General features: G+C 43.1%; 2 protein-coding genes across 10 annotated transcripts in view; one reads left to right on the top strand and one right to left on the bottom strand.

The window, feature by feature from the left end:
• LOC130209385 (rho guanine nucleotide exchange factor 9) overlaps window positions 1-11752 on the top strand; it is a 56383-nt gene extending 44631 nt beyond the window's left edge. For all 9 annotated transcript variants that reach the window (XM_056438990.1, XM_056438989.1, XM_056438987.1 and 6 more), the window contains 3 exons: window positions 1370-1613; window positions 2524-2592; window positions 6677-11752. In XM_056438990.1, the coding sequence (XP_056294965.1) occupies window positions 1370-1613; window positions 2524-2592; window positions 6677-6852 (489 nt within the window). In that variant the 3' untranslated portion in view covers window positions 6853-11752. The remainder of the gene's footprint in view (window positions 1-1369; window positions 1614-2523; window positions 2593-6676) is intronic.
• A 445-nt stretch (window positions 11753-12197) lies between these two features.
• On the bottom strand, window positions 12198-17301 carry LOC130209386 (ankyrin repeat and SOCS box protein 12-like). Its single transcript, XM_056438997.1, has 4 exons — window positions 17143-17301; window positions 15754-16175; window positions 13187-13718; window positions 12198-12498 (listed from the first exon to the last, which is right to left on the bottom strand). The coding sequence occupies exons 2-4, from the start codon at window positions 16117-16119 to the stop codon at window positions 12353-12355; spliced, it is 1044 nt and encodes a 347-aa protein (XP_056294972.1). The 5' UTR covers window positions 16120-16175; window positions 17143-17301; the 3' UTR covers window positions 12198-12352.
• Between the last annotated feature and the right edge of the window lie 2379 nt (window positions 17302-19680).

Genomic DNA, 19680 nt, shown 5'->3' with positions numbered 1-19680 from the left:
AGAGGAGGACCGATTGTTTTGTTCTGATGATTATTGATTCTTCGTCGGTCCGATGTGACGGTGAAATGATTTACACTTATTTTCTGACATTTTGGCAAATATTTCAAAGATTTATCATAATTGCTGTCATGGTGAACGGTGATAATAATAATTATTATAATAATACATTTATTTTGTATAGGGCTTTAAAAAGGTACTCAAAATTAAAGTAGTTCAAAAATCTAAATAAAATAGTTAGAATAGTTTGATATTTTATTGGTTAAGAGACGCACTATTTTTTGTCACAATGTTAGTTTCATACCCTCTCTCTCTCTATATATATATATATTTATATTATATTTATATATTATATATATATATATATACACTACCGTTCAAAAGTTTGGGGTCACTTAGAAATGTCTATATTTTTCAAAGAAAAGCACTGTTTTTTCAATAAAGATAACATTGAATTAATCAAAAATACCCACTATACATTGTTAATGTGGTAAATGACTATTCTAGGTGGAAACGTCTGGTTTCTAATGAAATATCTCCATAGGTGTATAGAGGCCCATTTACAGCAACTATCACTCCAGTGTTCTAATGGTACATTGTGTTTGCTAATCGCCTTAGAAGACTAATGTCTGATTAGAAAACCCTTGTGCAATTATGCTAGCACAGCTGAAAACAGTTATGCTGGTGATATAAGCTATAACTGGCCTTCCTTTGAGCTTGAAGTTTGAAGAACAAAATTAATACTTCAAATATTAATCATTATTTCTAACCTTGTCAATGTCTTGACTACATTTTATATTCATTTGATAAATAAAAGTGTGATTTTTCATGGAAGACACGAAATTGTCTGGGTGACCCCAAACTTTTGAACGGTAGTGTATATATTATATATTATACATATATATATATATATATATATGGACTTTAACGAGGCATTCCTTATTTACTCATACTGTATAACTGTCCGCCCTTATTTCATAATCAATTAATAATTGTAATGATTTTACGATTTTCAGCTCCTCAAACATAAACTATATGCCGCCATACACTCTTTTATATTCGCAAATCTTCCACGCCTTAAGTGAACGCACCTTAACTGAAAAGACATGAATATTTATTCTTTTAATCTAAACTATTGTCTCATTCATTTGTGCCATTAAGCTTTTATACTCTATGCTTTGGAATTCTCATTGTTAGTTTAAATACGTCATTTTATCACTTTTTCATGGATACAATGTATTTCATGTATAAAAAAGAAAATGTTGATCATGGAAATTTGGTTTCAAGTCCTGGAAACCCATCAACATGTGTATGAACCCGAACATTAACATACCTCTTCTCCTCCTCCTCCTCCTCCTCTTCCTCCTCCCAGGATCTGATACGCCGAGACATCCTCTACTACAAGGGCCGCATCGACATGGACCGCTACGACGTGCAGGACACCATGGACGGGCGCGACGACGACTTCAACGTCAGCGTGAAGAACGCCTTCAAGCTGTGCAACAAGGACAGCGAGGAGCTCCACATCTTCCTGGCCAAGAAGCCCGAGGAGAAGGTGCGCTGGCTCAGGACCTTCCACGAGGAGAGGAAGATGGTGCAGGAGGACGAGAAAATCGGTCAGTTGCGGATCCCTCCCTCCCTGTGGGGAAAGCTTGAGTTTCATTCACATTGTGTTATTATGAAGCTTAAAGTAGGTGTTGTACTTTATTGTGAAAAACATTTAAAGTAGGTGTTGTACTTTATTGTGAAAAAACATTTAAAGTAGGTGTTGTACTTTATTGTGAAAAACATTTAACGTAGGTTTTGTACTTTATTGTGAAAAACATTTAAAGTCGGTGTTGTACTTTATTGTGAAAAACATTTAAAGTAGTTTTTTTATTTCATTGTGAAAAACATTTAAAGTAGGTTTTGTACTTTATTGTGAAAAACATTTAAAGTAGGTGTTGTACTTTATTGTGAAAAACATTTAAAGTAGGTGTTGTACTTTATTGTGAAAAACATTTAAAGTTGGTTTTGTACTTTATTGTGAAAAACATTTTCACAGTAAAAGCCAGCATCTTTATGAGCTGCTAAATATTATATATATATAGGTCTGGAGAAATTAAATCCCTAAACTTTTGGAAAAAATCATGGAAATATATATATTCATATGTTCATTTAAATAATCTATATGCTTTTAAAAGAATGACGCTCTAAATATAAGCCGGCAAACGCTCTTTCTTACTTGCAGCGCACATTTTTCGCGCTGCAAGTGAACGCACCTTAACTGAAAAGACAGAAATGTTTTATTCTTTTAATTAAACTATTGTCTCTCATTCATTTGTTTCATTTAAGGTAATATACTCTGTGCTTTGGAATTCTCATTGTTAGTTTAAATACAAAATTGTCTCACTTTTTCATGTATGCACCGAGATTTCACAAAACCTTTGGTCATGGACATTTAGTTTGAAGTCCTGGACACCCATCAACACATGTGTGAACCCCGTATTATTCACACGCCTTTTTGCGATGTCGTTTGCCGCTCAGGTTTTGAGATCTCCGAGTCCCAGAAGCGGCAGGCGGCCATGTCGGTGAGAAAGGTGACCAAACAGAAAGGTGAGGCAACAAGAAGATATCAGGTGTTTTCCCCTTTTTTTTCTTTTCTCCTCGCTGGTGTTCGTTCTCTGTCTTCTCATCGCTGTTTACTCTTTACCCCTTAACCTCTTTTTTATTTATTTTTGTCTAACTCTCTATCCACACTTTTTTTATGAATGGACCCCCTAGCCCACAGGTGTCAAACACAAGGCCCGCCTCATTGTATGCGGCCCCTGACGGCTTGAAAAGACAATTATTAATTAGGGGCGGCTGTAGCTCAGTGAGGTAAGGGGGTCGTCCTGCAACCCCAAGGTTGCCGGTTCGATCCCGGCTCTCCCCATTAGTTGCAAGTCGAAGTGTCCTTGAGCAAGGCACTGAACCCCCCAGTTGCTTCCCGGGCGCATCACTGCAGCCCACTGCTCCTTAATAACTAAGGATGGGTTAAATGCAGAGAACTAATTTCCCCTTGGGGATTAATAAAGTATATATCTAATCTATCTTATCCTGTGCTTTTATTTTGAAGGTTTCAAATTAAATGGATTTATGTTATAATATTAGAGAAATGTTCTTATGTACAATATTTCTACTCTCAAATAAACAATAACCAAATGCAAAGAGAGTTATTTACCACTATGTTTGAGTAGTTTATAAAGCGTTTCAGTTAAAACCCTTTACGGGCGGCCATGATGCTGACCCTAGACTATCTGTGTACCGCTACGTAAGCTCGTAAAAAGTCACGTTGATTCACGTCTCGTATCACTTTCGATATTCATACTTCCTTTTGGGTTAAATGTCCGTCGGGTTAAATTTAATAACTAGAGTTGCGCAGCAGCTGTTAAGCATCAATGAAAAGACAGAGGGCTGTTTGCATGTGTGGAGTTTAAAGGGTGATCGCGGTGTGGGAGACGTGTGGGTCAACGACAACAACACATGACAAACTGTTTGCTATTGTTCTTTTACCGAGTCAGGGCGCTTGTTGGTGTGAATTACATCCAGACTTTTTACGGTATTCAATTAAATTAAATTCAGTTTATTATACATTTGACCTCACATCGAATCAGGAAAAACTCCAAAGAAATTAAAAAGGGGGGGAAAGGGAAGAAAGAAACCTTCAGAAACCACTTTGGTTGATTCTGATGTGTACAGAAGTTTAATTGACATTTAAATTGTAGAACAAGGAGCCTTTACTTTACATTGTGCGTCCCTTTTTTATGTTGTTTTGATTTATTCAGTTTCTGTTGGAAAGCCAGATTATGTCAAAATATTAAAAACTCTCCCAACAGCTGCCGACTATCTCAGTAACAGAAAAAAAACACGCCAAGCTAATTATTATTCATAAATATGCCAATTCCTCTCAAAGCATCCGACAGAAGACCCACATATCCAGAACATGTCTGTATCATCCTTTAAGAATTAAGACATTTTAGTACCAGACTAGATGTTGAACATTTACCATTACTGATGTTCTCACGATAAGCATGACCATCCATTAAGGTATTAATTAACCCCTCCCCCCCCCCCCCCTCTGGCGGTAGGACCCCTGTAGACGTGTGTTGTGTGTTTCTAAAGTGCTGTGTGTGTCCATGGCTGGCACAAGGTGAAGTACTCCTCTTGAATTTCAGATTCATTTATAGCTTTCATCTTGAGAAAGAGGGCCATGTTGTATGGACATGGTGTGAGAATGATAAAGGTATACACACACACGCATTTTAGAGTTCTCCCGAGCGAGAGCTAGCACAATAAGATGCCATGGCAACCGGGACGGCGTTGCGTGTGACCCGGAGCGCGCCGTCGCGGTCTCAGTCTGTTGCTCCGCGTCGTCTCGACTAAAACGAGATGAAAAACACAAATACATCGAAAGCCCTTCCAACTGCTAAAAAAAAAAAACTAGAACGGGCACTCGGTAGAGCGCATACCTTCGCATATCACAAGATTGGGCATTGAATTATGATTTTTTTTGGCATTAGTTGCATGCCAATTGGATAAAAATTTACCGCGCTATGGTAAAAAGAAGATGTTGACCTTTTCATGACCTTGACATTGACCTTTGACCCGATCGATCCCAAAATCTAATCAAATGGTCCCCGGATAATAACCAATCATCCCACCAAATTTCATGTGATTCGGTTTAATACTTTTTGAGTTATGCGAGTAACACGCATACAAATAAATAAATCAATAAATACACGGCAATCAAAACATAACCGTCTGCATTTTCAATGCGAAGGTAAAAAACAGTGTTTGCTCCGCCCCCAACCACAAAAACACACTGTTCCTCATCAAGATGCCATGGCAACTTTTGAATAGTTCACCTCCCAATACTGACTGTATCTAATTCTGTTTTTTTTAACTGCACTATAGCAACAGCTGCGATGCTTGTAGAGCGTCGCTCGACGGCGGCGTAGAGCGTAGGCGGCGTGCATACCGACGGCTTCCTGTTGGCTCTGGTGTTGTTCTCGAGTGTCCGGGGGTCGGGGGGGGAGGTGCTACTCGAACGAACGCGGCGGGGAGAGAACGCCCCTCGTCATTGGCTCCCGGCGTTCTCTTCGAAGTTCGATTCGGATAGCATCTCCCGTCTCCCTCGCTGTCATCGCATCGCTGAGTTTTCCACCCGCGCGCGCGTCGCCCAAATTCAGCTGCCGTCGTACGTTCATACAGCCTCGCGTCTCACGCCGCGTTCACACCAACGCGCTTCGCCCGCGGGAGTTTACTCGCTCGACTATTTGTGGCTTTTTCGTTTTCATTCCCGCCTTAGAGGGGGCGGGGCTTATCTCCGTGGCTTTACATCCGTGGAAACAGTTATCTTTTCCTTCATCCACCACGGAGGAACTAACCACTAGTTCTGCTTTATACTTAATAATGCTGTATATTCTACCACCTTATGTACAGTGTGTTTTTTATATTTTTTCTTCTTATTATAATAATAATTATTCTTATTCTTGTTGTTATTATTATTATTATTATTATAATAGTGTGTGTGTACCTCTGTTGACTCGGAGAGCCCTGCAAAACACTTCCAATGTGTCTGGACTGATGGTCACAAATGGCAAATAAAAAACCTTGAACTTGTTGAGGACGTCCCACAAACGTCTGAACATCTAACGCCCTCGTGTTTGGGTTCATAACATTAATATCATATATACAGGACTGTCTCAGAAAATTAGAATATTGTGATGAAGTTCTTTATTTTCTGTAATGCAATTAAAAAAACAAAAATGTCATGCATTCTGGATTCATTACAAATCAACTGAAATATTGCAAGCCTTTTATTCTGATTTATTGCTGATTATGGCTTACAGCTTAAGAAAACTCAAATATCCTATCTCTAAATATTAGAATATCATGAAAAAGTATACTAGTAGGGTATTAAACAAATCACTTGAATTGTCTAATTAACTCGAAACACCTGCAAGGGTTTCCTGAGCCTTGACAAACACTCAGCTGTTATAAATCTTTTTTTTTACTTGGTCTGAGGAAATATTAAAATTTTATGAGATAGGATTTTAGAGTTTTCTTAAGCTGTAAACCATAATCAGCAATATTAAAAGAATAAAAGGCTTGCAATATTTCAGTTGATTTGTAATGAATCCAGAATGCATGACATTTTTGTTTTTTTAATTGCATTACAGAAAATAAAGAACTTTATCACAATATTCTAATTTTCTGAGACAGTCCTGTATATATATATATATATTTATACATGACATCACCCGTAGGCTCACGCAGCTCGGTGACCTTCACCTCTACGTCTGAATGTCTCTTCCAGCTCCACTAGAGCAGCAGTTAGATTCACCAACGGAGGAGCAGCTCGACTCTGATTGGCTGTCGCAAGTTCGTCGTCGGGCGAAAAAATGTGCAACGCGTTTGGTGTGAACGCAGCGTCGGGCTCCTTGTGTGCGTCTCCGTGTCGCCGTTGGACGCATGACTCGGTGTTGTGTTCTTGTGTCGGTCCCGAGATGCATTTTTACTGACGACCATTTCCTGTTTTGCTGTCCTCCTCTTCTTCTTCTTCTTCTTCTTCTCCTCTCGCTTTGTGCCCTGCGCTGCCTCCTTTGTCCCGTCCCCCCCCCCCTCCTTTTTTTTGTTGCACCTTGCCTTTTCTCAGGTGTAAACAGGTGCACGCCCCCCTCGTACCCGCCCCCCCAGGACCCCCTCAGCGCGGGGCAGTATGAGGCATCGGAGGACATGGCACAAGGAGAGGTTTTTGAATTCAGTCAATCCAAAAGAGGCCAGGCTCCTTTCTGGCATAATTTTAGTAGATTAGCTCCATTTAAGAAATAAGAGACACTCACATTGGACTCTTCTGAAGGACCAGATATTTTTCTTAGAAGCACTAAACACTGGAGGATCATGATGAAGAAAATACCACACACACACACACACACACACACACAAGAGACTTTTGAAATCATGGACCATATATAATACGGCGTGTGACTGGAAGCAGCAAGAGGACTTGAAGACTTTGATTTCAAAAAACATTTGAGGAAAAAACAACAACAACAAAAACTTTATAATTCAACATGTGTCAGTGACGTTCTTAGTCATCACGCTTTTTTCCAGCCGAGTCGCCCGTCATGAACTCGTTCCCCTCCCTCGGATTCGACATCTTCTTCACGCCACCTGAATGGAGGGGGGGGGGGGAGGGGGCGATCTCGCTATGTGAGATTTGCTCGTTGCGTTCTTTCTGAATGTGAGATTGAATAACGACGGGACCCCCCCCCCCCCCCCCACGGCGGCTTCTGAAGGACCTATCGGACGCCATCGCTGAGTTAGACCCAGGCCCCTAACATCTGGACCCCCCCCCCCCTCATCCACACGTTCCTCTCTCTAGCTGCTCGCATACAGTAACCACCCTCACCCCACCAGGTCTGACGTTTCACGGTGTCTCCCCTCGCTCTCCACCACCCATCACCCGTGCTCTCTCTATCTCTCTCTCTCCACCCCTCCCGCTCAGACGAGCTCCTCGCTTCTTCTTTTTTTTTTTTTTTGTGGAAACCTGCCATTGGCTCGGAGTTACAACGTCGCTACAGTTGGAACATCCTATAGAATACCGACATCACCTTTCACCCTCACACTTCTGACAGGGTATTCCATAACCGCCGACGAAGCCCCGCCCCCTCTCCCCCCAGAGACCACCCCTGTAGCACTGTGCTGGCAGCTCACCGGACGACGTCTGGAAAGAAAAACGTCCGACAAACCGGAAGTCGAAGCGTCGGCCATCAAAACAAAGACTCCTTCGATCGGCTTGATTTTTTCTTTCTTTTTTCGAGCAGCGCCACGCCGGGGGAATCTGGATCAAACCCTCAACCGGCACAAGGGGAAATCTAAAAATATATATATATATATGTTTAAATGAACCGTAGCGGTCAGTTGTGAGTTTAGCGATGAAAGAACGTACGCTGCAGACGTGTGAGCCGCCACCAGGGGGAGCCGGAGAAACGCGACTTCAATCTGCAGGTGTTCCTCTGGCAGATCCACGCATCTCTGAAGGCTTTCGCGATCTCGGCACTCCTCCCCGGATCTGATCCACGCTCTGCTCGGTGATTCACACGGCGTCACGTTGTTGTTTCATCAACAGAGAGCAGCAGACCGGAGGAGCTCAGCCGCCATGAAGGTATTTTGTTTTCTACAGTTGGAATGTAAGCGGGTCCGAGGTTCGCGATCCTGTTTTTGACCTCAGATCCAGAGGTCCGCTCTGCGTTCTCACGTCACAGATACAGTTATGACGACGCGTGCAGCTTCATGTATCTTCACCGAAAGAGTTCTATACCGTTCCATGTGTCATTTGTTGGCCTGCTTACGGGCCTTATAACCCATCGGAGAGGGGGAGGACAAAAAGAGAGGGAGAGCTGAGACTTGCTGTGTATGTGTTTGTAAGTTATTGTTTCAGTAAAGAAGGTAATGAGAGACGTTGAGTCGGCTGCTGGTGTCTGTGGAGAGACGAGGCTCCCAGGGAGATGTTACGGACGATAACCCCCTGGTCTGGCACAGCGGAAAGATAAAAGATATGGTTCCCACACGCAGAACAATGAAGGTGCCATCTGGAACCAAAAATGGTTCTTCAGAGACGAACCATTTCTGGTTCCACGAAGAACCTTTCAAACCAGGGTTCTTTAAAGAACCATTTCCTTAAATACTTCTTCAAAGAACATATAAAGGTGTCTCAAAGAACCTTAAAAAAAGGTTCTTTAAGGCACCATATCTGGTTCCATGAAGAACCTTTCAAACCAGGGTTCTTAAATAGTTCTTCAAAGAACATATAAAGGTGTCTCAAAGAACCTTAAAAAAGGTTCTTTAAGGCACCATGTCTGGTTCCATGAAGAACCTTTCAAACCAGGGTTCTTTAGAGAACCATTTTCTTAAATAGTTCTTCAAAGAACATATAAAGGTGTCTCAAAGAACCTTAAAAAAAGGTTCTTTAAGGCACCATATCTGGTTCCATGAAGAACCTTTCAAACCAGGGTTCTTAAATAGTTCTTCAAAGAACATATAAAGGTGTCTCAAAGAACCTTAAAAAAGGTTCTTTAAGGCACCATGTCTGGTTCCACGAAGAACCTTTCAAACCAGGGTTCTTAAATAGTTCTTCAAAGAACATATAAAGGTGTCTCAAATAACCTTAAAAAAGGTTCTTTAAGGCACCATGTCTGGTTCCATGAAGAACCTTTCAAACCAGGGTTCTTTAGAGAACCATTTTCTTAAATAGTTCTTCAAAGAACATATAAAGGTGTCTCAAAGAACCTTAAAAAAAGGTTCTTTAAGGCACCATATCTGGTTCCATGAAGAACCTTTCAAACCAGGGTTCTTAAATAGTTCTTCAAAGAACATATAAAGGTGTCTCAAAGAACCTTAAAAAAGGTTCTTTAAGGCACCATGTCTGGTTCCACGAAGAACCTTTCAAACCAGGTTTCTTTAAAGAACCAGTTCCTTAAAGAGTTCTGCAAAGAACCTATAATGGTGCCTCAAATGAAAACAATGGTTCTCCAGGAGGTGATGGTTAGGAACCACGAAGCCTTTTTAAAGAACCATTTAAGAACCATTATTTTTCTGTGTGCAGGCCGTGATAACCTCAGGTCCCGTGCTACCCCCCCCCCCCATTCCCCTACTCAACGCCACCAACATACAGACACGAGCATGCAGGCACACACACGCACACACACACACACACACACACTTGCTGGCCCGTTCTGCTGCGGTGAGGAGGGATGCTATCTATCAGTGCCTTCCAGCATTCCACTCGTGATGATCTATTCAGCTTCGCAGGCAGATTTGAATTAGTCGTGTATTTTCCCCATCAGTGTGGGACTTGCATCTCTCTCTCTCTCTCTCTCTCTCTCTCTCTCTCTCATGCACAATGGGAATCCCTCGTTCCCCGGTGCATGAGCTCCACCCGGACACTTCAAGGTCGTCGGGCCTTTTCCACACTGAGTAGACACTGTGCCGTCTGACTGAAACACACCTTATTATATAATATACCACGTTCACAGCAGTGATAACTTTATTGCACACGGAGAAAAAAAAGGTTAATTCTAATTTCAGATGTTTTAGAAACTACATAGGGTTCCTTATTAATTGTTATATATTTAACACGCTGACAGATTCATTTGAATATATAGTAGGAAGCAAATTTTCATTAGTCGAGTTAGAGTCAAAAGTATATTATTAGCGTTCATTAGTTACGAATCAAAAAGAAACAAATCATCTATTTTACCTTTTATCAGCTACTACACTGTAAATAATGTAAAAAGAACAGATCATATATTTGGATATTGGTATCTTGCGTTGGAGACGAATGTTGTTCCAGTCCTACCGGGTTAATTAATGCATGATCGTGGCATCCAATATTTTGCATGAGACTTTAGACTCTCGACAGATTGTTTGGTTTCATTTAACTTCCAATGGAGATTATTTTTATTTTATTATTTCCACAGCGCGGGAACCATTTCATCTCACTCAGGGGAGCTCTTCTCCGCGTCCTGCTCACGTCACCGCTCTTGTTTTTTATTATTTATTCCACATTTCCTCTGAATCTACGGACCGTGGAGAGGATGAAGGGAAAGATGTTATGGTCGCTACCAACTGAAAACGTATTCTGAAGTCTCTATTTCCTCTTTTTTTTCTTTGACTTCCAACCGATAACGGTCCAAAACTCACCGGTTATCGGTATTTTGGGGGGTAAAATTCCATATTACTTAATCGCTGAGAGAGAGAAGAAAAAAAAACGGGTATCATTTTTTTCTAGAAACCAAAATAAGATCATCGGTGTTTGTGTGTATAGATTTGTAGTCGAGCAGAAGAGAGAAATAAATGCTAAAAACCTCTCGGGATGAGCTAAAAATAATCATAATCCCGAAGACGCACACACACACACACAATTCACATCATGCTCCTGTTTAAGTGTGCAATGACTTGACAGTACACACAGTTAATTCCTCACTTGTATTTATTGAATGCAGTATTATTAAACAGAAGCATTTTGGCCACATTGTTCAAAAAAGGGATGTATACATTGTTTTTTTTAATAATTATTTCTTATGATGTAATTATCATTTTGACCTTGAGGACGGCGTTCCGTGTGGAAGATTTTCCTTTTCTTTACTTATTCTATTTCCTGTTGTGAAACCCGAGACGGACGACTTAGCAGACTGTCGGTCGGCTGCATCAGATTTATGTTTTCCCTTTTTTTTTTCGCTCATATTTTTAGCATCTTCAGGAGGAACTCCTCGCGGCGTCACAATAGGGTACAAACGAGTCTTCGCTGAGACATTCAATGACAACGCGGTAATCAGAAGACTGGCATTCTCCACCCACTGTATATTACCATCTACGTTAAGGTCTGGATCTTTTTGCCTCACACAGAACAATGTACTCACACTATCCATATCCTTTGTCACCATATGCAAAACATCTGTCATTTTTTATTTTTTCTCGCTGGCCTTTTCTTTACATTTTTCTTTTTTTAAGTTTGATTATTCGTTGTAGAAATGGAAAAATAATGCCTATTCAAATCCAGAAACTGTGAATGGGGAGAGCGCGTGGAGATGTTCAACCGTGTGTGTACATTCTATGTTTTGATGTAATCAGAAGCACTGGGAATATGTCGTACTTCGCTGTAAAAAATAAATCCATATCTGATTATAGCTGTACTTTTGTTGAAAATAAAAACCTCCGCAGAACTTCAGTGTGGTCGGCGTCGATGAGGAGCATTGTGCCGCCGCTTCCTGCCGCGTGACGCCATTTCCTGTTTGCAGGTCGGAGGTGGTGCCGAAAGGAAAGGCTCAAGGGCGTGGGAACGTAGAGGTGATAGCGGTATCGGGGGGAGGGGGGGGCAACTCACAAAAGAAACATCTATAAACAGGAGCGTGTACTGTAATCAATAAGTAATATATGTGTAAATCAGATGTCTGGATTTCTGAGTCTTTCGTGGTGTACCGGGACACGAGAGGAGAGAGCAGCACTAGGGGGACCGTGAGAGCTGATAAGCTGTATTACGGTGGCCTCTAGTGGTCAACCTCGGTATTACACTCATAAAGGACACAAGAGTTTCCAACATGGAGCCTCTTTGACTTCAGGGTCAAGCTTCAATATTATTTCCATCTAAAATAATGCATCTATTTTTCAGCACACACATTTCAACGTTTATACGTTAATAATAAAAACAAGTCTTTACAGGATAGTTCGGTGACCTTTTGTACTAAGCTAGAAATCAATCGTCCAATCAGAAACGAGGTATAAAAATAATGCGTCACTGGCCACGTATGTTGTGACGCCCCGGTGAGCATCATACGTGTTCAGAGGTCTGATGCTTCAAATAGTTCCTCAGGATCAAAGGAACATCCAACATGTCGATGGCGGGCTCTTTGTCGCCGAGGGGGAGGAGCCTCCGGATGGCCAGCCGAGTCTGAGACATCAGAGTTTTAGGGCAAGCTGGAGCAGAGAGAGAGAGAGAGAGAGAGAGAGAGAGAGAGATAAAGGGGTCAACACTTTGACACTCGGACACGCGGCAGGAAACCCAAACCAGGCTCAGCGTCGTCTCACCCAGGAGAGGAAATATACTTATTTTTTAGGAGGTAATTTTTCCCCCACTGACTGAAATCCAGGGGCATTTTTTAAAAAATTGGGGGACGTTTTAAAACTTGTGAAATAAAATATAACCTTTGTTTAAAAAATTATAAATATACTTATTTAGGCTTACAGTATATGAGCAATTGTCATAAAATGGCAATAATAAGACTATTAGGCAATAATAAGACTATTAGGCAGTAGTCTACAGATTCAAAGTGTTTTCTTTAGATTTTTTTACATAAATCAGAATATCATATTCAATGTTATTCTTATTTCTTTGTGATTATTTATTTGTATTACATTTTTTAAACAACTATTAACAATTATAACTTATTTCTTCTTTTTTTTTATATTTAAAAAATATATGTATTGATTGTTGTTGTGTCCCTCCCTAGTTCAGGCAACACAGACAGGACACACAACAAAGAACACGAATAAAACGCTATTAAATCATCTAAATTATGGAGGCCTTTTGTTCCCGCCTCCTCGTGATATCAGGGGCGACATTATTTTGACCTTTGCCCTCGTGTGACTCCGGCGCCGGTCTCACCTCTCTCCCCGAGCAGCAGCGCCAGCGCCTCGTTCTGCTCCGCCGCCTCGCCGCCGCTCAGCGCCGGCAGAAACACGTCGGCCCCGAAGTCGACGAGCAGCCGGACGAACTCCGCCCCGCAGCCGTAGTGCAGACACGCCTCCAGCACCGTCTTGGCCCGCTTGACCCGGCCCGGCGCCTTCCGGTCCGTGCAGTTGTAGTCCGGGTCGGCGCCGTGGAGCAGCAGCAGCTTGAAGCCGCCCAGGTGTCCGTACGCCGCCGAGATGTACAGGGCGCCCCGGCGGGCCGCGGCGCCGGAGGCCCACTCGGGTACCGCCCGGGACCCGGCGTCCGCCTCGGCGCCGAAGCGCAGCAGCTCCCGGAGGACGGCGGCGTCGCCCTCGCGGGCCGCCGTCAGCACCGGGGGGCAGTTGTTGTGCGGGCTGCCGTTGGGGTCGGCGCCGGCCTTCAGCAGCGCCGCCACGCAGTCCAGATGCCTCCCGCTGACGGCGGAGAACAACGGCGTCTGGGCCTTCACGTCCAGGACGTCGATCTGGACTCAAACACACGGCGGCGTTACGCCGCGTTGACGTAAACTCGCCTCTCGGTTTTGTAAGAATTTATTTATCTTAAAAATCTAATATTCTCTCGTTTCCATCCAGCCGACTCCGGTGGGAGATACCCGTCTGATGACCTCTGACCTCTCACCTCTCACATGGTCCATTTGGACTCCAGAGAACTCAATTCATTACAAAAAGACTTTCATATTCCTCGTAACTATTTCATCCGTTGTTTATTTAAAATATTGATGAGTTCAGCTTTAATGCATCTAATTTAATCTAATTTCTTACTTTTTGAGAGGTGAAAAAAGACGAGGATTTTTTAATGAAATGTGTGACGGCCGAGTGCGACACATCATTTGTGTTACTTATTAGGAATGTGTGTCCATTACAGCACCAGCACCACCCGGACCCTCCAGGTCCATCCTCGCCCTCCTACACACATGAACATTTAAACTGCCATCATGGAACCAAAAATGGTTCTTCAGAGTGATGACATAGAAGAACCATTTCTGGTTCCAGGGAGAACCTTTCAAACCAGGGTTCTCTAAAGAACCATTTCCTAAAAGAGTTCTTCAAAGAACCTATAAAGGTGCCTCAAAGAACCTTAAAAAATGGTTCTTTAGAGAATCCTAGTTTGAAAGGTTCTTTGTGGAAGCAGAAATGGTGCCTTAAAGAACCATTTTTTGAAGGTTCTTTGAGACACCTTTATATGTTCTTTGAAGAACTATTTAAGGAAATGGTTCTTTAGAGAACCCTGGTTTGAAAGGTTCTATGTGGAACCAGAAATGGTGTCTGAAAGAGTTCTTCAAAAAACCTATAAAGGGAGAACCTTCAAAAAATGGTTCTTGAAGGCACCATTTCCAAAAATGGTACTCCAGTAGGTGACGGTTCTTCGTAGAACCACAAAGCCTTTTAAGGAACCATTTAAGAACCATTATTGTTCCGCGTGTAGCCGTGACAACCCAACCTCTCTCTCCGTGTCTCTCCATCTCTCTCTCCCCCTCTCTCTCTCCCCCTCTCTCTCCATCTCCTTGTCTCTCTCCATCTCTCTCTCCCCCTCTCTCTCCATCTCTCTCTCTCTCCATCTCTCTCTCTCTCTCTCCATCTCTCTCTCCCCCTCTCTCTCCATCTCTCTCTCTCTCCATCTCCTTGTCTCTCTCCCCTCTCTCTCTCTCTCTCTCTCTCTCACTCTCTCCGTCCTCTCTCCGTCTCTCTCTCTCTCTCTCCATCTCTCTCCGTCCTCTCTCCGTCTCTCTCTCTCACTCTCTCCGTCTCTCCATCTCTCCTCTCTCTCTCCCCCTCTCTCTTCATCTCTCTCTCTCTCTCCCTCTCTCTCTCTCTCTCTCTCTCTCTCTCTCTCTCTCTCTCTCTCTCTCCGTGTCTCTCTTCATCTCTCTCTCTCTCCGTGTCTCTCTTCATCTCTCTCTCCCTCTCTCTCTCTCTCTCTCTCTCTCTCTCTCTCTCTCTCTCTCTCTCTCTCTCTCTCCGTGTCTCTCTTCATCTCTCTCTCTCCATCTCTCTCTCTCTCTCTCTCTCTCTCCCTCTCTCTCTCTCTCTCCATCTCTCTCTCTCTCTCTCTCTCTCTCTCCCTCTCTCTCTCTCCGTGTCTCTCTTCATCTCTCTCTCCCTCTCTCTCTCCTCTCTCTCTCCCTCTCCCCATCTCTCTCTCTCTCTCCGTGTCTCTCTCTCATCTCTCTTCATCTCTCTCTCCCTCTCTGTGTCTCTCTTTCTCTCTCTCCCCCCCTCTCTCTCTCTCTCTCTCTCTCTCCCCCCCCTCTCTCTCTCTCTCTCTCCGTGTCTCTCCATCTCTCTCTCCATCTCTCTCTCTCTCTCTCTCTCTCTCTCCGTGTCTCTCTTCATCTCTCTCTCCCCCTCTCTCTCTCCCCTCTCTCTCTCTCTCTCTCTCTCTCTCCGTGTCTCTCCATCTCTCTCTTCATCTCTCTCCCTCTCTGTGTCTCTCTTCATCTCTCTCTCTCTTTCTCTCTCTCCCCCCCCTCTCTCTCCCTCTCCCTCTCCGTGTCTCACCTCGGCGCCGTGCTCCAACAACACCTCCAGGCACCTCAGGTGCCCCAGGGCGGCGGCGCTTCGTAGGGGGGTCACGGGGACCCCCCAGCCGCTCCGGGCGTTGATGGACCTCCTGTGGTTCTCCCGGGTCAGGAGCTCGGCGAGCAGAACCGCGTCGTCGGCGCCCACGGCCTCCATCAGGGCCCGGAGCGGCCCGCCGGCCTCGTCCTCCTCGTCCCGCGGCCGCAGCAGGGAGAAGATCTTGGAGATGTCCATCGGGCTCGTGTCGACGGCTCGGTCCAGAACCATGACGTCACCCCGGCGGGTCAGAGCCGCTCCATCTGTGATGTCAGAGTCACGGTGACGCAACACACACACGGCCGACATGCGGGGTTGTGTCTTCAGGCGTGGGATCCTTCCTTCAACATATCGTCACCCAATTCCTAAAATAATGTAACGTTTTTTCAGGAAACACAAAGAAGGTTATTACATATTGATCTTTATATGATATTCAATTCAATTCAATTCAGTTTATTTGTATAGCCCAATTTCACAAATTACAAATTTGTCTCGGAGTGCTTTACAATCTGTACACATAGACATCCCTGCCCCAAAACCTCACATCGGACCAGGAAAAACTCCCAAATAACCCTTCAGGGGGGGAAAAAGGGAAGAAACCTTCAGGAGAGCAACAGAGGAGGATCCCTCTCCTAGGATGGACAGATGCAATAGATGTCATGTGTACAGAAGGACAGATTTAGAGTTAAAATACATTCAATGAATATGACAGAGTGTATGAATAGTTCATAGTAGGCATATTCCACTATTGTGATTATTCTACAGGGGTAGAACCACATGATGTGTTCCACTGAGGGAGATGTGACCACAGGGGGCAGAAACATGAGGAATGAGGAGATGATTCAGGCAAAATAATATTTTGGGGTCAAAATATGACGGACGTCATTATTTTACAAAGGTGACGATATTGAATTATTACATGAAAGAAAAGGAAACGACCTCAGACGATGCACTTTGTTTACTTTTTATTATGTATTATTAAACCTTTATTAAACCAGGTGAGTCCCATTGAGATTTAAAATCTCTTTTCTGAGGGCGACTGGACAAGACGAGCAGCAACATAAGAAACAGAACAAGACGAGTTCAAATAAACTCAAAGAAAAGTGACATAAACGAGTTCATTTAAGAAATATTAAACATGTTGGGAACCTGCCTCCATTTCTTTCATTTTAAATTTAAAAGCAGTAAGTGTGTATCTAGAGTACGTCTGTCGACCAATCACAGCGAAGCAGCTTCAAACAAAGTGCATCTCATGCTATGGACTCCACATGACTCGCTCAGTGGAAACAACAGCAACAAGACAACAAGTCAACAAGACAACAAGACACTCACCTCGCCTAGTTGTTGGCTGCTGCTGTTTTTTCCCAAAGTTAAAGTTAAACGCTTTAAAATTCCAAAAGTGGTCGGGACGTGGAAGAAAGAAGGAAAGGAAACGTCCTCCAAGGAGTGTGCGATGCTTCCACGGGGAGCTGTGAGTTGTGAAACGCGCCGCAGTGTGTGTGTGTGTGTGTGTGTGTGTGTTAACAGGCAGAGGGGGACCAGAGCTCCTTTCTGGGGGGTATCGGGGGCTAATTTTAGGCCACAGATGGGCCCGGCTGAACTTCCATTCTTGGAGAGTCCGGGCTCTCGGGGTTATAATTAGAACATCGATAGCAGAGTGACACTCGGGCGCTGATTGCCGAGTGTGTCCAGAAAAATAAAAACACACTGAAAGTGAAATGGAGACGTCTGTGTGTGTGTGTGTGTGTGTCTTTTATATTGAGGAGCATAATTCTCCACTTATTGTTTTTTTTCAAACGGGTATTAAAGACACAACAGCACACATGGTAACGGGCCCCGCTGCCACCAAGGCATCAGGGGCCGGGGCAAAGAAATGCCAAGTATTTCTGCCCCCCCCCCCCCCCCTCAGGAGGTGTCAGTGTCAGGAGCAGCCAGGAGAGACCAGTCAGCTGCTCCGCTGCCATCCAGACACGTCACATTCCTTCAGCGGCAGATGGCGCGAGAGTCCAGATTCCTGGGCGTTCATTTCACGTCTCCATCCGAGCGCCGTGGAGAACGGTGTTTTAAAATGCACCTGGAGCCTGACCCCAGATCAGTGACCAATCAGAACAAGCCTGGAACAAGCAGCCAGGTGTCTGCAGCCAACGACCCGGAATATGTTTCCTAACCCAACCACGGAGTTGTGTTACCACTATTTCTACTATTATTCGTTCATCTTGGTAGAAAGCCGACGAGCTGCTTCTTCTTCTATATGTATGTATATATATACATATATATACATACATATATGTATATATACATATATATATGCATATTTGTATACATATATACTGTATATACATATATATTTGTATATTTACATATATATTTGTATATGTATATATATAAATGTGTATATATATATGTATACAAATATATATGTAAATATACAAATATATATGTATATATATACAAATATATGTATCCAAATATGTATATATATGTACATATATATATATGTATTAAAATCCCACATAACACAACAGATGGTGTTCTTCTGGGCTTTTCCATCGGGCATCTCCTTCCTCACGTTGCCTCAACTCCCTCTTGGCTATAATCAAACACAGTTATTCTTCTCGTTCTGCATAATGTCATTTTGGTTCGATATGAAGCCGGCTGAGCTTCATTAGTCGTTGGTTGAAGCTCTTTCTCGTGCAGATTGTGGCGCTTTTTAAAAATCAGAGTTCTGAGTGTGTGCCAAATCCAAAGCGATGGTTCCCATCGGACGTATTAAAGCTGGTGGATGGCGCGTGCGGTGGAGATATTGTTATTAATTATTATTATCGTGCGGAAGTTGGATATTCAAACACAGGACTCGCTTCCGAAAAACACTCGTTACCCTCATAACTCGTAGAGGAGGAGGAGGAGGAGGAGGCGAGAGGCCGGCTTGACCCAGACACAACAGGTTTATGAGAAGCTCTTCTTTTATTATCACACATGTGAACATTGTGTAGATTTTAGAGTAAAACGCGTCGCATTCAGAGGAGAACTCCACATGGAGACGCCGTGCTCGTGTTCCAGTGGCGTCGGGTCACAGAGTCCATCCACGAGAATCACCGTGAGGTACTTTGACTTTATACTTCCCTCATCACATCTACGAGGGAAATATTGTAATTAATTTAAGCTACTTTGCAGATTCAGATTCTTAAAATATAAATCAACTGATGCACTATGTTGTTATATTAAGTGGCATGTAGCCAAACTATTAATTCTAATACATTAAAATGTGTTTCTGCAACATTAAAGTGAAGAACAGGTTAACACATCAGTTACCATCCAATGTGTCAACGTAAATATATGATTTAAAATGTATACTTTTACTTTTACTTGATGCATTTTGATGGGTTAACTAACTCAGAGTTTCCCTCATCTCAGAGTTAACTAACCCAGAGTTTCCCTCATCTCAGAGTTAACTAACCCAGTTTACCTCATCTCAGGATTAACTAACCCAGAGTTTCCCTCATCTCAGAGTTAACTAACCCAGTTTCCCTCATCTCAGGATTAACTAACACAGAGTTTCCCTCATCTCAGGATTAACTAACCCAGAGTTTCCCTCATCTCAGGGTTAACTAACCCAGTTTCCCTCATCTCAGGATTAACTAACCCAGAGTTTCCCTCATCTCAGAGTTAACTAACCCAGAGTTTCCCTCATCTCAGGGTTAACTAACCCAGAGTTTCCCTCATCTCAGGATTAACTAACCCAGAGTTTCCCTCATCTCAGGGTTAACTAACCCAGTTTCCCTCATCTCAGGATTAACTAACCCAGTTTCCCTCATCTCAGGATTAACTAACCCAGAGTTTCCCTCATCTCAGGGTTAACTAACTCAGAGT

This window comes from Pseudoliparis swirei, chromosome 19 (genome assembly GCF_029220125.1).
Source record: "Pseudoliparis swirei isolate HS2019 ecotype Mariana Trench chromosome 19, NWPU_hadal_v1, whole genome shotgun sequence".
Lineage (NCBI taxonomy): Eukaryota > Metazoa > Chordata > Actinopteri > Perciformes > Liparidae > Pseudoliparis > Pseudoliparis swirei.
This window is presented reverse-complemented; position numbering and strand designations above follow the sequence as displayed.

Bases quoted from the DNA above. Each gene is read 5' to 3' on its own strand.
- LOC130209386 (XM_056438997.1), bottom strand. From the start codon at position 16,119: ATGTCGGCCGTGTGTGTGTTGCGTCACCGTGACTCTGACATCACAGAT. The intron at 13,719-15,753 runs GTGAGACACGGA...GTTTGAGTCCAG, and splicing joins TGTTGGAGCACGGCGCCGAG to ATCGACGTCCTGGACGTGAA. The intron at 12,499-13,186 runs GTGAGACCGGCG...TCTCTGCTCCAG, and splicing joins GCTGCTGCTCGGGGAGAGAG to CTTGCCCTAAAACTCTGATG.